The 16,839-nt window shown below is 42.9% G+C and overlaps 1 protein-coding gene across 1 annotated transcript in view; it reads right to left on the bottom strand.

Annotated features, from left to right (window-relative positions):
* DOCK3 (dedicator of cytokinesis 3) overlaps positions 1-16,839 on the bottom strand; it is a 460,968-nt gene that overhangs the window by 182,736 nt on the left and 261,393 nt on the right. Inside the window, 1 exon segment of the mRNA XM_067568165.1 lies at positions 7,980-8,061. Coding sequence (XP_067424266.1) covers positions 7,980-8,061 — 82 coding nt within the window.

Raw genomic sequence — 16,839 nt, 5'->3', positions numbered from 1 at the left:
CTTTCAGCACCCATTTGTCTGTTATTGCAATCCAAGCATGAAGGAAGAAAGCAAGATGGCATCCAAAGGTAGGGCTTGGAGTGGCTCATGAGTGATTCGAGTGTGGCTCCTGATCCTTGCTGTCTGGAAGCAAATGAAGGCTGCCTACTAATTGGGGAAGATGTTCTCCTCTGAGAGAACATTAGCTTCTTCCAGGGTTGCTACTCAGAAGGCTAAGTAGATGTTTTATGCCTCTATTGCCGTGATATCTAGAGAACATATGATTTGGGGCTGAGATGTAGATACTCAGTGAATGAAGTCTGGCTCTGGAATCATTTAGGAGTGTAGTGTGTCGTGTGTGTGACCTGTGCCCTTGAACGGCAAACTGTCAATTGTACTCCGCACTTTCCTCAGAATGCCAGAGGCCTGCAGGTATGAATCTCTGCTGCACACAGTTATCTCGGTGACCATGGATCCAGTTGCTATGTTGATGCACCCATGGCAATCTGCAGTGATGTTTTAGCCATTAGTTAATCTGTGGCAATGATGGTTTTCAACTTTTCAATCAAGTCTTGTGGGAGTTTAGCTAGAAAAGGGGATATCCTATGTTAAATATCTAGCTGAATTTCATGTTGTGAATGATCTCTAGTCTGTGGTAACTGGATCAACCTCTGAATCCCATCTGCTTCCAAACCAGCTGAGTTTGGGCAGTACACAGTCATTGTTTTAAAACTCAGAGCCTCTAAGGTACAAACCTGGGTGCAGAATTCTTGTCCAGCCTCCTCCCTTGGGATATGGGACTCTGCAGTCCAACTTCCATAGGCCATGAAACCAGTGCTCTGCCTTTATTATGATCAGTGGAACTGGACTCAAAGGACTCATGTTTCCTGGAAAAACTATTACTGACAGGATACCAATGGAAACAGGGAAGTTAGACTGGAAGTCACTCATCCACATGGACAGAACACTGCACAGGTTTAATACAGTTCAACTTGTTCTGCTAAACCTACATTCAGCTTCACTCATTGTGAATGAAACATGGTGGCAGCGTCGGAGCTGTGAGTTCTCTGAAGTGCAGCAGCTAGCAGTGTGAATCCTGGAGCTAGGCCTGAAATCCCCCAGAGCCTTGGATTTTGCAAATACAAACCTAGCCCAGCGATTGGCCCAGTGGAAGGAGGAGTTTGGGCAGTACACAGCAATGCTCATGCAGGATAACAACAATAGCAGAAAAGTAGAACTGTTACTTTACTTTATTGGGGAGCAAGGCAGAGAGGTCTGCTGCACTTGAAGCTCCCCACTGCCTCAAGCCTTGCAGCAGTTCTAGGAGCCTGTGAGAACTATTGTTCATAAAAGAATGAAACCATGGAGTGACACGGGTTTTTCACTAGAAACAAATCTGAAGGGGCGGGGATAAACCGGAAGGTTACTGCCTTATGCACTCTGGCTGCTCCATGCATTGGGAAGACTCCCTAATTTGGGACAGGATCACAGCACTTGGAATCACAACCTGTGGGAGTGTTAGTTCCAGGAAGGCAACCTCACAGGAGACAGATGAGGCATGCAGCAGAAATCTTAAGACAAAGGACGCCAGCCATAGGAGGCACAACACCTCCAGAAGTATATGAAGTGAGACAACAGCAAAGGAAAGCAGGTGGCTGCCAGGATTACATACCCACACTGAAATGCATTTACTATGGGACACTGCATAGGCGGGTAAAGGAGAAGTGCCCCAAACCAGGGCAGCATCAAAAGGAATGTGGCAAGTTGAATCATTTTTGCAGCACGTACAAGGACAGGAGAAGGTCCTAGGAAGATTCAGTCAGACTTGTACAAAAGCAGTAGGAGATATCGGACTGCTGTGGTGACAGCATGACTTTCTCTTTGACGCTGAGAGATAATTAGGTTCAGACTGTTTGGACACGAAAGCAACAAGGGAAGATAGCAACCTCCATGCATTCCTTGTGTGATTTCAGCTGGACAATAGGACCTCCTGCAACTGATTCCTTGGTGTGAAGTGGACCCAAACATACTCATTAGAAAAAGCAGGCGCACCTTCATAATGTACAAGGAGAGCATAATGCAGCCCATAGGAAAATGTGACCTCATAGTAAATAACCCAAACAATAACAGATGGTACCAACTGAAGTTTGTGGTGGTGGATGGCAAGCACCACAGATCTCTCTTGGGGAATACAGTAATACAACTCACAGATCTAATCAAGGGGCAAGCATCAGAATTTTATAGCTGCAGTGCAAGAAGCAAAAGAGGGAGTCCCATGGACAAATGGAGATAATTGTAAAAGTATATGAGGATGTTTTCAAAAGTTACGAGTGCCTCAAAAGAAATCTGCGACCAGAACTAGACCCCACAGCAGAATCAGTGTGCTTACCACTGTCATGCTGGGTAGACGGAGAGAGAGCCTTTGTCATATTGATTAACGTCAATATGTCAAAATCATAATAATTCATGGGAGGTATGCCATGTTCAGGTACTGTTAGAATGGCTATAATGTGCTAAGTAAGATGATGATGTTTATATTAATGTGTTGTGTGTGTAGTGGAAGTTTTGGGACATATTCGATGTACCTGTATTTCAAATTGTGCTGGCCGGGATACACCCCAGACAGAGAGGCGGCAGGACAATAGCCTGCTTAATGGCCCATCAAAACCTTTACAGAAGCAAAGGGCCCAGGAAGAAACTAAAGGCATACCAGAAGAGTTACCAGGATTGGCCCATGTGACTTTGGACCCCAGGCATACCGGAAGAGTTATGAGGATTGGCCCATGTGACTCTGGACTCCATTTTAGTTCTTGTAACTTTCCACAGGCTGCATGGCCAGGGACAGAGGGTATATAAGATCAAACCCCAGAAACCATTTTGCCTTCTATCCTGAGCTTCAGCCACCTACCTACCTCTGGATCAAGTCATCTGCAACTGAAGCTGTGTAACAAAGGACTGAGGCTCATCCAGGAGACTGTATAAGCCTGCAACTCCACATTTCTTCTAGAAACCTGATGTATATGGACTTTTAATCATTTGTATGTATCTGATTTGCTTTGACCTTTTAACATTTCTCTTATGGTTAATTTCTTTCCTTTTACAATAAACCTTTAGTTGTAGTTACCAAAGGATTGGCTGGCAGCGTTGTATTTTAGGTAAGACCCAAACTTATATTGAACTGGTACTGTGGCTGACCTCTTGGGGTCAGAGGGAACCTTTTTAGTAAAGAGCATAGAGTTTAAATAACTGGTCTCTTTACTGGACCTAGTGCTGATTTGGGAGCCTGGAGCTGAAATGCAGTAAAGGGGGCTGTGTGCATTTCTGTATTGGCCTCTGTGGGGATTCATAAGTGCAGTTTGTGACTGATTGGGAAGTCTGGCTTCAATGCCACCCACCAGTGCTGGGAGAATCTGCTCTCCTTTTACAGCCTGCCCTGACCTTGATATTATCAGTTGGCTGCCCTGGGCACGGACAGGTCACAACCACAAAGGAAAATTCCAGTGGCACTACATAATCCAGTGTTCAAGTAGCTCGAAAGTCTGCAGAGCAGGTGTATCACAGCACCTGCAGAGTCAGTGGTATCATAACACCTGCAGAGGCCAGTACAACCTATGTACAGCATGGTGTGGTAAGGAAGCCATCAGGCAAATTATGCATCTGCATAGACCCAAAGCCACTGAAGTAGGCATTGATAAGATGCCACTGTCTACTGCTCACAACTGAGGACATCTTGCCAGAACTTTCCAAAGCCAGAATCTTTATGATCTGTGAGGTAAGGAACAGGTTTTGGCACATCAGGCTGGAAAAAGAGTCAGGCATAAACTATTTGGTTGCTACAGATGGCTGTACATGCTGATGGGCATAAGACCAGCATCAGAGATGGTCCCGAGAAGACTCACCCAAGCACTGGAAGGATAGCTTGTGATGAAAATAACTGCAGATGATATCCTCATTGTAGGTGAAAGTAACAGTTATACAGTAGCTGAATGAGACCAGGACGGAAAACAACAAGGTTTCCTACAGCCATGCAGGGACTAGAACATAAAACTCAACTCAGAAAAAAATGTTACTGAAACAGCATGAGGTGACATACATTGGACATCTGCTCAATGCAGAGGAATTGAAAGCAGATCTCAACAAAATGAAGGCAGTCAGTGACACATCAGCTCCAGTGCATATAAAAGGGGTACAGCGCTTTATAGGAATGATAAATTTTCTGTCCACTCCTGGCTGCAGTAGCAGAACCCATACATCAGCTCACAAGGCAAGATGTGGAGTCGGACTGGGCAGGTCACCAGCTCCAAGTATTTGATATGCTGAAACAAATAACAGATGCGCTAGCCTGAAGTTCCACCAAACAGGAGAGCCACTGACACTCCAGTGTGATGCATCAGAGAAAAGATTGGGTGTAGCTCTTTTGCAGGAGCAACCACTCACTTACGCCAGCAGAGTCCTGTCAAGGACAGATATACACCCAACTAGAAGAGGTGGATACCCACTTTGTCCAGTAACTAGAGTTCTTTGAGGTGTGTCCCTCCGTGGTTGCTCCACTTCGGGAGTGCATGTGCCGCCTTTGGAAGATATTTGGTAGCAGTTCCCATTTGGCTTGCACACGTGCCCTACACATCCTCATGCCCCATCCAAAGGACACACAGGGCAAACTGCCCTCAGTTCCTTCTCTGTCACAAAGTTCCATAGAGAAAACTCCAAAGAGAGGGGAAGGAGGATGGGGTACCCCCAGAGGGACACATCTCAAAGAACTCCATTTACTACACTACTTCTACTTCTTCAAGTAGTGTCCCTATGGATGCTCCACTTCAAGTGATTCCTGAGAAGTTTCTCCATAAGAAGGAGAGCGCTTCGGAACAGAGTACAGTACTGAAGAGAAAACTGCACTGGTAACTGCAGCATCTGATCTAGAGACACGAACCAGACCATAATGGCTGGAGAAAGTATGTACAAAGGTCTAGGCTGCAACAGATTTCAGTAACTGGAACCTCTTCCAGGAATGCCACAGACATAGACTGACCCTGTAGAATAAGCTATTACTCTAGAAAGAGGTTGAATGTCAGCCAGATCATAACATGCAATAATATACCCCAAGATCCATCTTGAAAATTTTTGAGTGGAGAGTGCCAATCCTTTGGATCTGTCCATAACTGAAACAAAGAAAGAAGACCTTCTGAACAGTTTGGTTCTCTCCAGATAGAAGACTAACACCCTTCTGACATTAAGGATATGGAAGGCAGTTTCTTGTCTAGTCTGATGTGCTTTTCAGAAAATAACTGGGAGATAAATGGTCTGATTAATATGAAATTCAGAAGACATCTTTGACAGAAACTTGGAATTGGATCGTAACTTACCTTTTCCTCGAAAAACACAGTAAAAGGAGGGCCTGCCATTAAAACCCTCAGTTCTTTTACCTTCCAGGCAGTAGTGATAGTCACCAAGAAAGCTATTTTCTTGGATAAGTAAATCGATTAAGAAATCATAGCTAATGGCTCAAAAGGGTTTGTTTGTTTTTAAAGGCAATTAAGAACCAGGTTCAAGTCCCATATTGAAGTACATTCTCTAATCTGATGCAAAAAAATCATCAGTCCTCTGAAAAATCTTGAGATTGCAAGATGAACAAAGATCAAAAAAAATTTCTACAAATGAGTGAAAGGGTGTCACTGCTGTCAAGTGAACCATGGCGAATCACAGTGAAACTGAAGTCCTTAATTCCAACAAGTAGTCAAGGATGGTGAAACGAGAAGTAAACAGGAGAGACTTGTTGATAGGTATACCAATAGTAAAATATCTTCCATGTTTAAGGTAAGTTTTTCTGGTAGACATTTTCTGCTGTTTAACAATATATGTTGCACCTATCTTGAACAGGAAGTCTCTGTCCCCGAGAACCATCCAGGAGCCAGACCTGGAGTAGCAAAACTTTCAGATTATTATCCCAATCTGATCAGCATGCTGAGACAACAGACATCAATTAGCTGGAAGTCTCATCAGTGGACAAGCAGTATGAGGTAAGGATACCAAATTTGTCTCAACCAGGTCGGTGCAATAAAAATGACTCTGGCCTTGCCTTGTTTGATTTTGTTCATACTTTCAAAAGTAATGTTGTCGGTGAATATGCATAAAGAAGGCCCCTCATCCATGAGATGTGGAAGGCATCCCCAAGTGATTGAGGGTCTAGTCCACTATTTAGCAAAATTTCTTGCATTTTGTGTTGGCGGCAGACGCAAAGAGGTCCACCTCTGCAAGCCCCCACATTAATATTATGTTGTTGAGGACTCGTGAGTCCAGCTCCCATTTCTAATTTTGGAAGAACTGCCTGCTGAGGTCATAAACCATGGTCTTTGAACATCTGATAGGTAAAAAAACCTGAGAACGCTGGATCTGACAGGGTTGAGCAGGCCATTGCGCCATGACTTGAGGCTCTAAAGCAGTGGTTCTCAACCTATTTAGCATTGTGGGCTACATCCAATACTACCCTGTATGGCTCTGAGGATGTCACATGGGCTGCAGCTGTGTCGTGACTGGGCCGCAGGTTGAGAACCAATGCTCTAAAGTGAAAGTCCCTGATCTGTAGAGAGAGAGGTCTTCTCTTGACCTGTCTGATCTGAAGAGGAGAAGGTACTCCGCTGAATAATGGAGAGAAGGTGTGTCCGAAACATTGGGACTGATTAGAGATATCCTCTAGTTTCAAATGTAAAGATATCAGTGCCGACGGTGGTGCTGGAATGAAGTCACCTCTACCACGATTTAAATCAGCTGGTGCTGTTAAGACTTCCATCAACAGGGCTGATGTTGGTTCTGTTGCATATATTGGAATTGGTATAACAACATTTGGTACACATGACTAAAAATACCAGTAACAGGCACTGAGGCACTGTGCTTCTTCAGTACTTAGCCAGAGCCAAACTGACATCACTTACCCCTGGTGGATGAGCAGGTTTAGTGTTCTGTTACCTGAACAAAAAAGATTTGGGACTCTCCTTATGGGAAGAAACAGACTGGTGCCAACACCCTGAGTGTTGCATGCTAGCAAGTAGGGTCATTGGCTGACAAACACTTAGAAGAAGCAGGATCCATATTGAAAGTCAATCCTCACTCTTCAGGGTTTGAAGTTCTTCTCACTGATTGTTTGAGGAAGTATAACCTCAAGCAAGTGTCCTTGGACTTTCTTGTTCTTGTTAAGAAGGAATGACATGCCAAGCAGCAGTCTGCCACACAGCTATCAACGAGACAAAATAAACTGTGGCTGTCCATGGGTGGAATGAGATTAGTGGACAGCCATTGTTTGAAGCCTGAAGGCTTTAAATCCACCACTGTGACCTGGAAAGTTGCACAGAGTGCAAAGGGACAAATAAAATTTAGGTTTTTTGGGTTTTTTAAAAAGAAGAAAAAAAAGGGGGCCAGAAATTTAAAGGGAGTTAAGCCTAACTAGTTATCTAATTTGTAACTGAAGCAGATTCCAGTAAGTGGATGGACGCTGCTCCATCTAACGGCCATGGGTGGTAAAAATGAAGGTAGCTGCTCTGGCCTTTATGCCAGTGGCAAGGGACGGTAGGGGAGGGGGAGGGCACACATGGCACAGGTGTGGCCCTGCAGACACTGCTATTCAAATATTTTTATCTTGTGCACATGAAATGCATGCACAAATAGAGTGGGATCTACACAAACAGTCAAAAAAGAAATAATTTCCCATCTTCTGTTTTCTAAGTGTATAATACATGCAATGAGCATTTAAAAATTAAAACTATAAAAAGTATTTGATAATGTCCCTTTTATTGCAAAAAATCAATGAATCTGGAAGATTATTTCAATTTTCTTACGTTAACATTTCATTAACATTGAGCAGAAATATACAATTTTCATTTTCCTCAATATACAGGAAAGAACGAATTTGTATTTGTTTCCAGAGTGACTGACTTCAGTCAAACAATCTGCAAGAGAAGTCTCAGTTCACAGTTAGATAAGGAAAGAGAATAAGAATCCATACGTACTGTGAAAAGGCCACACATCCGTTCTATCTTCTCTGGATTCCTCGGGCCTCCGTTCTTGTTTAACCTCACCAGAAACCGCTCACTAAAAAGCAAAGGACACAAAGGAACACAAGTTGCAACAAACTTAAATACAAAAGAATAAACACATTTCAAAATGTGTGTTACACCCTGTCATTTTTTTAATTTTTCACTTTTGGGTTTTTTAAAAAGAAGAAAAAAAAGGGGGCCAGAAATTTAAAGGGAGTTAAGCCTAACTAGTTATCTAATTTGTAATTGAAGCAGATTCCAGTAAGTGGATGGATGCTGCTCCATCTAACGGCCATGGGTGGTAAAAATGACGGTAGCATAAGGAACTTTATTCAGTGACTCAGGTAGAATTACATTGTGAAGCCAGGAGTAATTATTGTAGAAGGCTTTATTTTCAGGAAGTACCTCTCCGTGAAAAGCTACAGTGCTGATGAATCTCAATGGCAGATTATCATACTAAAATAACAGATTTGTGTTAAGGCTATTTTTCAAGTGCGTGAAGTCTCATGACCCAAGACTACAACAACAGGAATGTTGCAGTGCAGGATTGACGTCCATTGACAGCTGTTTGAAGTCAGAAGGTACGTCAGGTAAAACCAAAGTGCATTTAGAGAGCTGTGTGAAGGAAACTTACACAGCACCTACCTACATGGTGCTTGGTTCAAGTTAGTTCTGTCTGCCTTTCGCTTTCATGACCAGTGAAATTCACTCAAAAATGTAAGAATTAAAACAAAATGATACAGAGATGAGGATAGTATATCTGAATGCTTACTTGTTTTAAACAAAATTAATTAAAATAAATACTGTACTAATTCTTGCATCTCAGGACCTGATTTACCAAAATCTTTAATCATTTGCAAATTGAACAGCCCTTGTGCAAGCCAGGACAGAGTCTAAAAATCAACAAAATGGGGTTGTAAACCAAATCATCCACCACGCTAATGGGGACACAATATGGTATTTCCATAAAAGTCATGACAGAGAAATTACTTACATAAATATACAAAACCAAGTTCAGTAGATTTAATTATTCACTGGGCTTGTGACTATGCACTTGTATACACAAGTGAATAACTCACAGACTTCAGCTGTGCACATTAGAATGTGTATCCTTGGTAACTTTTCCAACCTTGTGCAATTATTTAACTATTAATGTTCTTAAAGTGAGGCATTTATTTGCACCATTAAACTAAAGATATGGAAAACATGAAGACTGAATGGCTCCATGGTTTGGGAGGGCATCTTAAAAGATGGCATCTTTATTTCCTATCCCTCTAAGGCTAGTGAAGAGTACATATAATGGGGGAATCTTGCAATTTTTCAATCAGTAGCTCAGGAAATATTAAGCCAATTCAAATAGGGTTGGATGGTAATCATCTTCCACAATCTTATTTGGCACTATCTACATTAACATTTGGACTAGATTTAAAAACTGTGCTTACACTGGCCACTCAAATTATATGACAACCCAGACCATTCACTATGGGGAGCACTGCTTTGTTAAGCTACCTCCAAAACAAACAAGAAGGTCCTGTGATTCAAGTCTATATGCTTGACTCCTCCAGCTTGCTCTCCTGTGTGCCTGTCAGAGCACAGATCCAGGGAAAGACATACTTAAACAACCCCAATTGGCAGCTGCTGCTGTAATCTCCCTTAAAGTGGGGTCCATTGTATGGAGGGGACTTACTTTGTGAATTAATACTGTCCTCAGCTTTACCATCACTGCACAGATGTTCTACAGGGGTGGAGAGGGAATGATGCACGTCCCCATAAACCCAGTCCCACTCCTCCCCATGTGTAGACCCCAGATCTGGGACAACTGGTATTAATAAACAACTCTTATAAGGATTACTTGAATTCACTGAAACACAGTCTGTGCTATATATTGTTTCTTTGTAGATACAAATACAAAATTTATAGGAAATATATATAATTTAAGTTTAAATTTTAGGTTTACTTTAAAAACTGTGATCTGACAATTTAAATCAGATTGTCACTGCATTGCTTTACTACTCATAAATAGAATGATTGTGCCATGACTTCTGAGGAATACAAATAAATCTTTTACTTTGATGCAGGGCATGGTGCAGTAGATTTACACTACAACAAGTAATATAAATATCCATAAACTGATTTTTCTTTTTTACTGTGAGAGATTTAATCTGAAACCATTCTCAATCTCTACTGTTCTGTTGTATGTTTAAAAAATAGCTATGATGTGGTTATATATATTTATTACTCCCATGAACTGCCAAAGTAGGTTGAGAGAGTCATACAACCTTAATAAAGTTTGCATTAAAATATCCTCCTAAATGATCAATAATTTTTGGCACCAAAAAGTATGAAAGTATGGCTGAAACACGATCACGTGACCATGTGATGTAGAATATGATGTAAAACTGATGTTTCTGTGAAATAAAATTCTTAGGACATAAAATAAGAAGCCTTCGTACACAGTCTGTATCATCCTGCTAAACATTTAGGGTAAGAGACCATGTTTTTCAGATACTTAAACTTATTCCACAGAAAGTGAAGCATTTTGGGCACATTTCCTGCCTCTTCTGTTGCTTTTTAAGATTGTATTAGCCTCAATATTGGCCACAAGCAATGTGGTAAAAATTAAGGCGAACTAAGTAAAAATAAAAGTGAAAAAAATGCTTTTAAACTTTCCTATGGGCACAGCACAGTTCTGTACCCACCAAGCTTCTGCGTATATGTCAAGCAAAAAAGTTATATAAGTGGAGAAAATTCTTACGGCCATTTCTCCATGAATGGCTGTTCTTACTTCTGCTGGAGCGCCCTTTTGTCTGAGTGGAGTGGAGTGGGCTGCTCTTACAGCTGGAGTCCATGTAGTATGAAAGAAGTGTATCTCAAGAAACTTGGAGTGGGATTTTCAAAAGTGTTCAGTGCTGGCCTAACTCTGCTCCCACTGAAATTAACTTACTTTAATGGAAGCAGAATTAGGCTAACACTAAGCATTTTTGAAAATTCCTTGATATTCAGAAATTTAGCTATGGGTGTTACTTCCCCTCTCCCCCCAACAGTATACATTGGTGGAGTGGTGGCCACCGAGGGCCACTGCCCAGGGTTGGAGGAGCCCAGGGCCCCTGGTGGGTGGCAAAGGACAAAGCAGAACCACCAGGCAATAGGAGGAGGGCGAGGAGCAACAAAATACAAGTTCGCCCCGGGCTCCATTTTCCCCAAGGCCGGCGTTGGATGAGCTCAAGCCACTCAGCAAGCTGCTGAGGTGGAGGATGTCGGAGGGGGCTGGCTGTGACACCTGCCTGACCCCTTCACCCTCTTGCTGGCCCTGGTCCCTGCTGAGGGGAGGGGCTGCACATGCCCCAATGCTCCTCTCCTTGGCAGATGCGTGCTCAGCAGCCCCTGGCCTAATTTCCCACTTGATCAGCCTGAGGGGATGGTGGTTTGCCTGCCTGGTGGGTGAGGTGGGAGAGAGCGAGGGCACTTTCAAACTGCATTTGTTGATAGTGGGAGGGGCCACAATATAACAGTTCAGCTGCCCCCTAAACAACTTGAGTCATGACCCCTCCCAGGCAGGGCCCTGCTTTACTTTCATCTCCCCACCTAGAAAGCAGTGGTCCCTCCTTGCAGTGCACAGCTGTTGCTCCTGCCTCTCCCCGTGGGGCACAGCATGCAGTTCACCTAGCCTCCAAGGTCACTTGACTGGCTCGACCGCAGCCAGCTACCATGCAAGGAGGGGGCCCAGCAGCACCATGTCACCAAGTGTGGGAGCAGCTCTGAGTCAACAGGAAACCCACGCATGGAAGTGGTGCAACCCTGCCCTGTGCCCCCAGAGGCTGGGTGGTTTCTAGCTGCGGCTTCCAAGTCTGCCTGCCCCAGCTGGGGGCTTCTGCACATTAAACATCCTGTAGGCCCTGGTTAAACCCCTCCTGGTGCCTGTGTGAGACCCGAACAAACATCAGGGCAGGCTCCCAACCCCACAGGCCAGCAATGACCCCACGGAAGGCCCAGCCCTGCAATCCTTGGGCAGGCACGGCATTTGTCCCCCACGCAGGGCCCTGTGGGCCAACCCTTCAGATATTCTCACAAGATTACCCATCTGCCTGGTTAGAGCTAGAATGGAAACAGCACAAGCAAGCATAACAGGATTTCAGTACCTCTGTTTCAAATCCTGGGTGAAACCCAGAATGTGCAGAGATGCATTTAAAAAAAAAGTTAACTAAACTACATGAAAGGTGGTTTTGTGTTTTTAGAACTGAGATGTGGGGAGATGCTAACTAGTTCTTTATTTTATTATCAAACAATCTCCAGAGACTGTTTGCAGTGTTGTTGAAGTCATGTTGGTCCAAGGATATCAAAGAGACAGGGTGGATGAGTTATTTTTTATTGCAGTGTTTCTCAACAACCAGTCAGTGGACCAGCGCTGGCCCAAGATCTCCCTGACACAGTTTAGGAAGACAGCAAACCAGTCCCCTGGTATCTAAAAGGTTGAGAAACACTGTTCTATTGAACCAACTTCTGTTGGTAAGACACACAAGCTTTGGAGCTTACAAAGACCTCTTAATCAAATTTATAAATAGAAAAATGTCCGTTGCTTGGACAGAGCCACTAAAATGCAACTCCATTCACCCTGGTGTGTCAGTAATACCTCATCCTGATCACTAGTATGGAAAGAAACTGAAGGATTTACATCATCATGGACACTTGATTCTCCTGTATTGACAGGACAAGACTATTAACAAACACCAGCTGTGCAGTTTATGTCCTATACTACAGGCTTGAAGCCTGAGCAGTGGCCTCAAGGAAATCTGAACACTCCACATATCATCTAACCTGTTTTGCCACAACCATTTCAACAATTTTTCCTGAAAAGGAAGACTAGACAGAGGTTAATAAATACCAAGATTGTCAGAGTCAAGCCAATAACTTTCTTAAGTTCTGCTCTTATTCTACCCCCACAGTGACGCACTCAATCCACAGTGGGCCCAGTACTTCTTCACTGTTCTCCAACATCCAGGATGGACACAGATTCAACTCAAGTTGTGGACCAAAGCATAAACATAGGGAGCAGACTGGTTGAGAGAAGGTGACATTTTTTACATGGTCACTTTTCAGATAAGAATCACACTTCATGGCTTTAAAGTTTTGCACTTATTTTTAGAGAGATTAATGAACTGATAGCTTTTCTAAAGTAGATGCATTCCCTGAGCTGCAGGAATTGTACAAAGGAGATTTTTCCTATGCTCCCAAAAATACTTTTCAGAAAGATTTAAAAAATAGTTATTAGGTCACCTCTGCACAGACTTTGATGTCAACTGATGCATCTATTTTAATTCTTAAATCAATTTTATTATGCAGTCTTGTAGTTATATGAGAAAATGTATTTTTTTTTTGTCTCTTGTAATTACTATTCATATCACATATCTTCACCATAATGCTCTGTACTTGGTTGACTGGTTTCCTAAGGAAAACTTGAGTTCCAAAAAAAAGAACAGCAAATCCAAAAAGGCCTAAAATTAACCATCAAGATTGTTGTGCATAGCTGTCATGATCCTCAAACTGATGATGATTACTTTTGTAACAGGTTCTAAGAGTATGTTTACTCCTCACTAAAACTGAATGTCATGGGGCACACTCACTTCTCATGAGCGGCTCCAGTTAGCTGGGTGTGAACCTGCACGAACGCAAATGCGCGCGCACACACACACTCTCTCTCTCTCTCTCCCCCTCTGTTGTTGGTGCCCCCATCGGCTGTTGCCCTCATCAGGTGGGTCTTCAGTGGCTCAGCCCTCCAGCTAAGTCACACAGTCTAAAATGGATGAACCTATTCTGGGGTAAGAAAGTTCCAACAAGGGCTATCACTGTGAGCTTGTCGGTATCTGTGGCCCTGCCTCTGGGCTCAGTTCTCAGCCCTTTCTAGGCTAACTTTAAGTCTGTCCCTGCCCCATTAGAGAGCAGCACCCCCTGGAGACTCTTTGCCTTTAGCTGTTCTGTAGTGTCCCAGCTCGCCAGCCATGTCACTCCTTACCTTCAGTCCCCTTCTGGGGGGGGTAACAAAGTTCAGTGAAGGGTTGGCCCTCTTTGGGGTCTTCAGCTCCATCCTTGGGCCTGTTTAAACTTCCAGCCCCTTTCTTGGGCTTTTAATACAGAGTCTTATCCCCTTCTTGGGGCTTAGGCCACTCTTCCAGTGGCTGGTGGGGGGACCCGGCCCTGCTCACTGCTCCCGGTATCAATCCAAGGACCTTATAGATAGCAGCCACCTACTGCTTTCCTTTACTTGGTTGTTGCTTCTATTCCCTGGGCCGCTTCCTACTCAGTCCCATCACTTCACCCATTACTCTAGGTTACAGTCCTTGGGTTCTATTTGTCTCATTCTCTGTTTGCACAGGGTCTCTCCCAGGCCTCCTTATGAGGAGATTTTTCTATTCTACCCCTGCTTAAGCAGGGCTTCCCCCAAGCCTCCTAGCCCAAATCCTTGAAGAATTTTTTTAAATAAAATTATTATTATTTACTGGTCTCAAATTTTCAGGTAATTTTTCTTTTTCGAGGCTACACATTCTGTTGGAATTTGCCTTATGACATGAGAAACAAATGAATAATCCCTTCTGCTAAAGTTGAGATATTCTTAATAATTTATCCAACCATCGTTTGTTCTCCAATTCAGCACACAGTAAACTTGGAATTTATGGCCTGAGAGCACTGTGAGGAGCTAAAGGAGTGTAAAAGTAAAATGTAATTCAAAAGTATTTGAAAAAACATTAGGAGCAGAAATAAAGATTAATTTTCCATCTTTAATGGTCAGGTTGGCTGTGCTAGTTTTGATTTACTTTCTGCTTTAAATAATTTTAAAAGAAAGACCCAAAAAGAGAGAGAAAAGAATGATGTAGCATCTGCAGAGAATGTGAGAAAGAAACCGCCTATCAGTTCACTATCTTTGTCTTTTACCAGATATGAGAGCCAAAGCTGCCGTAGGCAACGTGCCCATCTTCACTCTGTCCATTAAATCAATTCTTATCTCAGTGGAAGCTAACACCAAGCCATTAATTAGTAAGAAGATAGAAATTGTGATTAAATACTAAAATATGTTCATCTGGGATCAAGATTTAAATGGAAGGCTTCTAACAACTGAACTTGATGCAATGTATCTAGTTAACACAATAGCACTTCCTTCTTACCCACATGTTTTGAAGACACAGATAAGAACATGACCTGTAAATTTCCTCCCTCTTTCTAAATAAAGATATAAAAGAGAAAGAAATAAGTTCTTTGTAATTCTTGTTCTAAATAGGTTCTTATACAGTGCTCATAGGATCTGAGGGCTAGATCCACAAAGGTGATCTAAGCGCCCTACCACCTAATGGAATCCACAGCTCCAAGTTAGGCACCCAGTCTCCTTATACAATGCACGGTGAGAGTTTGACACCTAAGAATGGAATCTCAAAAAGCCTGCAAACTGAGTGAAGAGCTGCCTAAGATAGTCAATAGGAAATACTGAGGAGAGGGGTGGGGCTTAAGTACTACCCCTCAAAGTGAGTTAGATGCCTAAATTCAGGTTGCAGAGAGGTGCTTATCTCTGCTTGGGACTCTCAGCCATGAACCCTCCCTAGGAGTAAGGCATCTAAGCCCTTTCTCACAAACAAGCCAAACAGGAGGTGATGTTGGTGCCTCCATATAACCTTTATCCCAGTGGTTAGAGCACTCACCTAAGATGTGGGAGACCGACATAAATGTAATTATTTATACAAAGTGAAACAGTTTCAACAGGAGATACTGAGAGAGACCCACCTCAGAATATCTTATAAGATCAGTGGCTAGAGCACTCTCCTAAGAGATGGGAGATTTGGGTTCAAATTCCTGCTCCAAATCAGGTAGAGGGGTTAATTAAACCTGGGTATCTCACATTTTAGATGAGTGCTTTCATCATTGGAATAAAAGTTACATGGATTTAAGGTGGTCACAGGCACCACCACAACCATCTGTGCGGAGCCCGATCCATTAGACATGGTTTTAGGCGGCCTCTGAGAACGCCTACTGGACCAGGCCCCATAAGCAAGATAGGCAAAGAGGACAAGATATTTCAAGGTATTTAGGTACTTGACTCCCACTGAAATCAATAAGAGTTAGGTGCCTAAATACCTTTCAGGATCTGGATCAGAATGCCAAGTTTGAAGATTACACTGGAGCTTAGGCATGAGCTAGGTGCCTAGGTGTCAGGACTTAGGTGGCTGAGTGCATGCTCAATGGCATATTTTTTAGGTATTATAGGGAATTTAACAGCAAAAACATAGGCACCATGGGATTCAGGGTTAGGTAGCAGTTGAGTGGAAGTTTTGAGGATCTAAATTTTAGATTTAGGCACTGACCATGGCAGCTAAGTGCCTAAATACCTTTGTGGATCTAGCCCTGAGTGCCTTTCAGTAGTGTATCACATGGCTTTGTGCTCTCATCCTCTCCCTAAGGGAGAACTGGGTATGTAGCTGAATGTTTTGTTTTGGAATTTTTTTAAAAAACACTCAAACACAGTTATATGTTTATGTTAGAGAAGGCAAGGTCAAAGACATGCATCTTTATCTTAGTGGTGAGGTTTGTAATAGTCCCTGGTTCCTGCTGGAGTTCACACCAGTTTTGGATCAGCACCCAAGAGTGCAGAGGTGTTAATTACCCACTTCATTTTAAGTGCTCTTCTAGAACATGTATGAACCCTGTATGCTTAACAATATGACCCACCTTGTTCTGGTTAGCATCCCCAGAACTGAGGAAGAGCTCTGTATGAAGCTCAAAAGCTTGTCTCTTCCATCAAGGGAGGTTGGTCCAATAAAAGATACTACCTCACCCATCTACTTTCTCTCTT

The sequence above is a fragment of the Emydura macquarii genome, unplaced genomic scaffold, assembly GCF_026122565.2.
Source record: "Emydura macquarii macquarii isolate MOO-44397 ecotype Brisbane River unplaced genomic scaffold, CSIRO-AGI_Emac_v2 contig_2846, whole genome shotgun sequence".
Lineage (NCBI taxonomy): Eukaryota > Metazoa > Chordata > Testudines > Chelidae > Emydura > Emydura macquarii.
The sequence above is the reverse complement of the archived record's forward strand: the minus strand, read 5'-3'. Positions and strand labels throughout refer to the sequence as shown.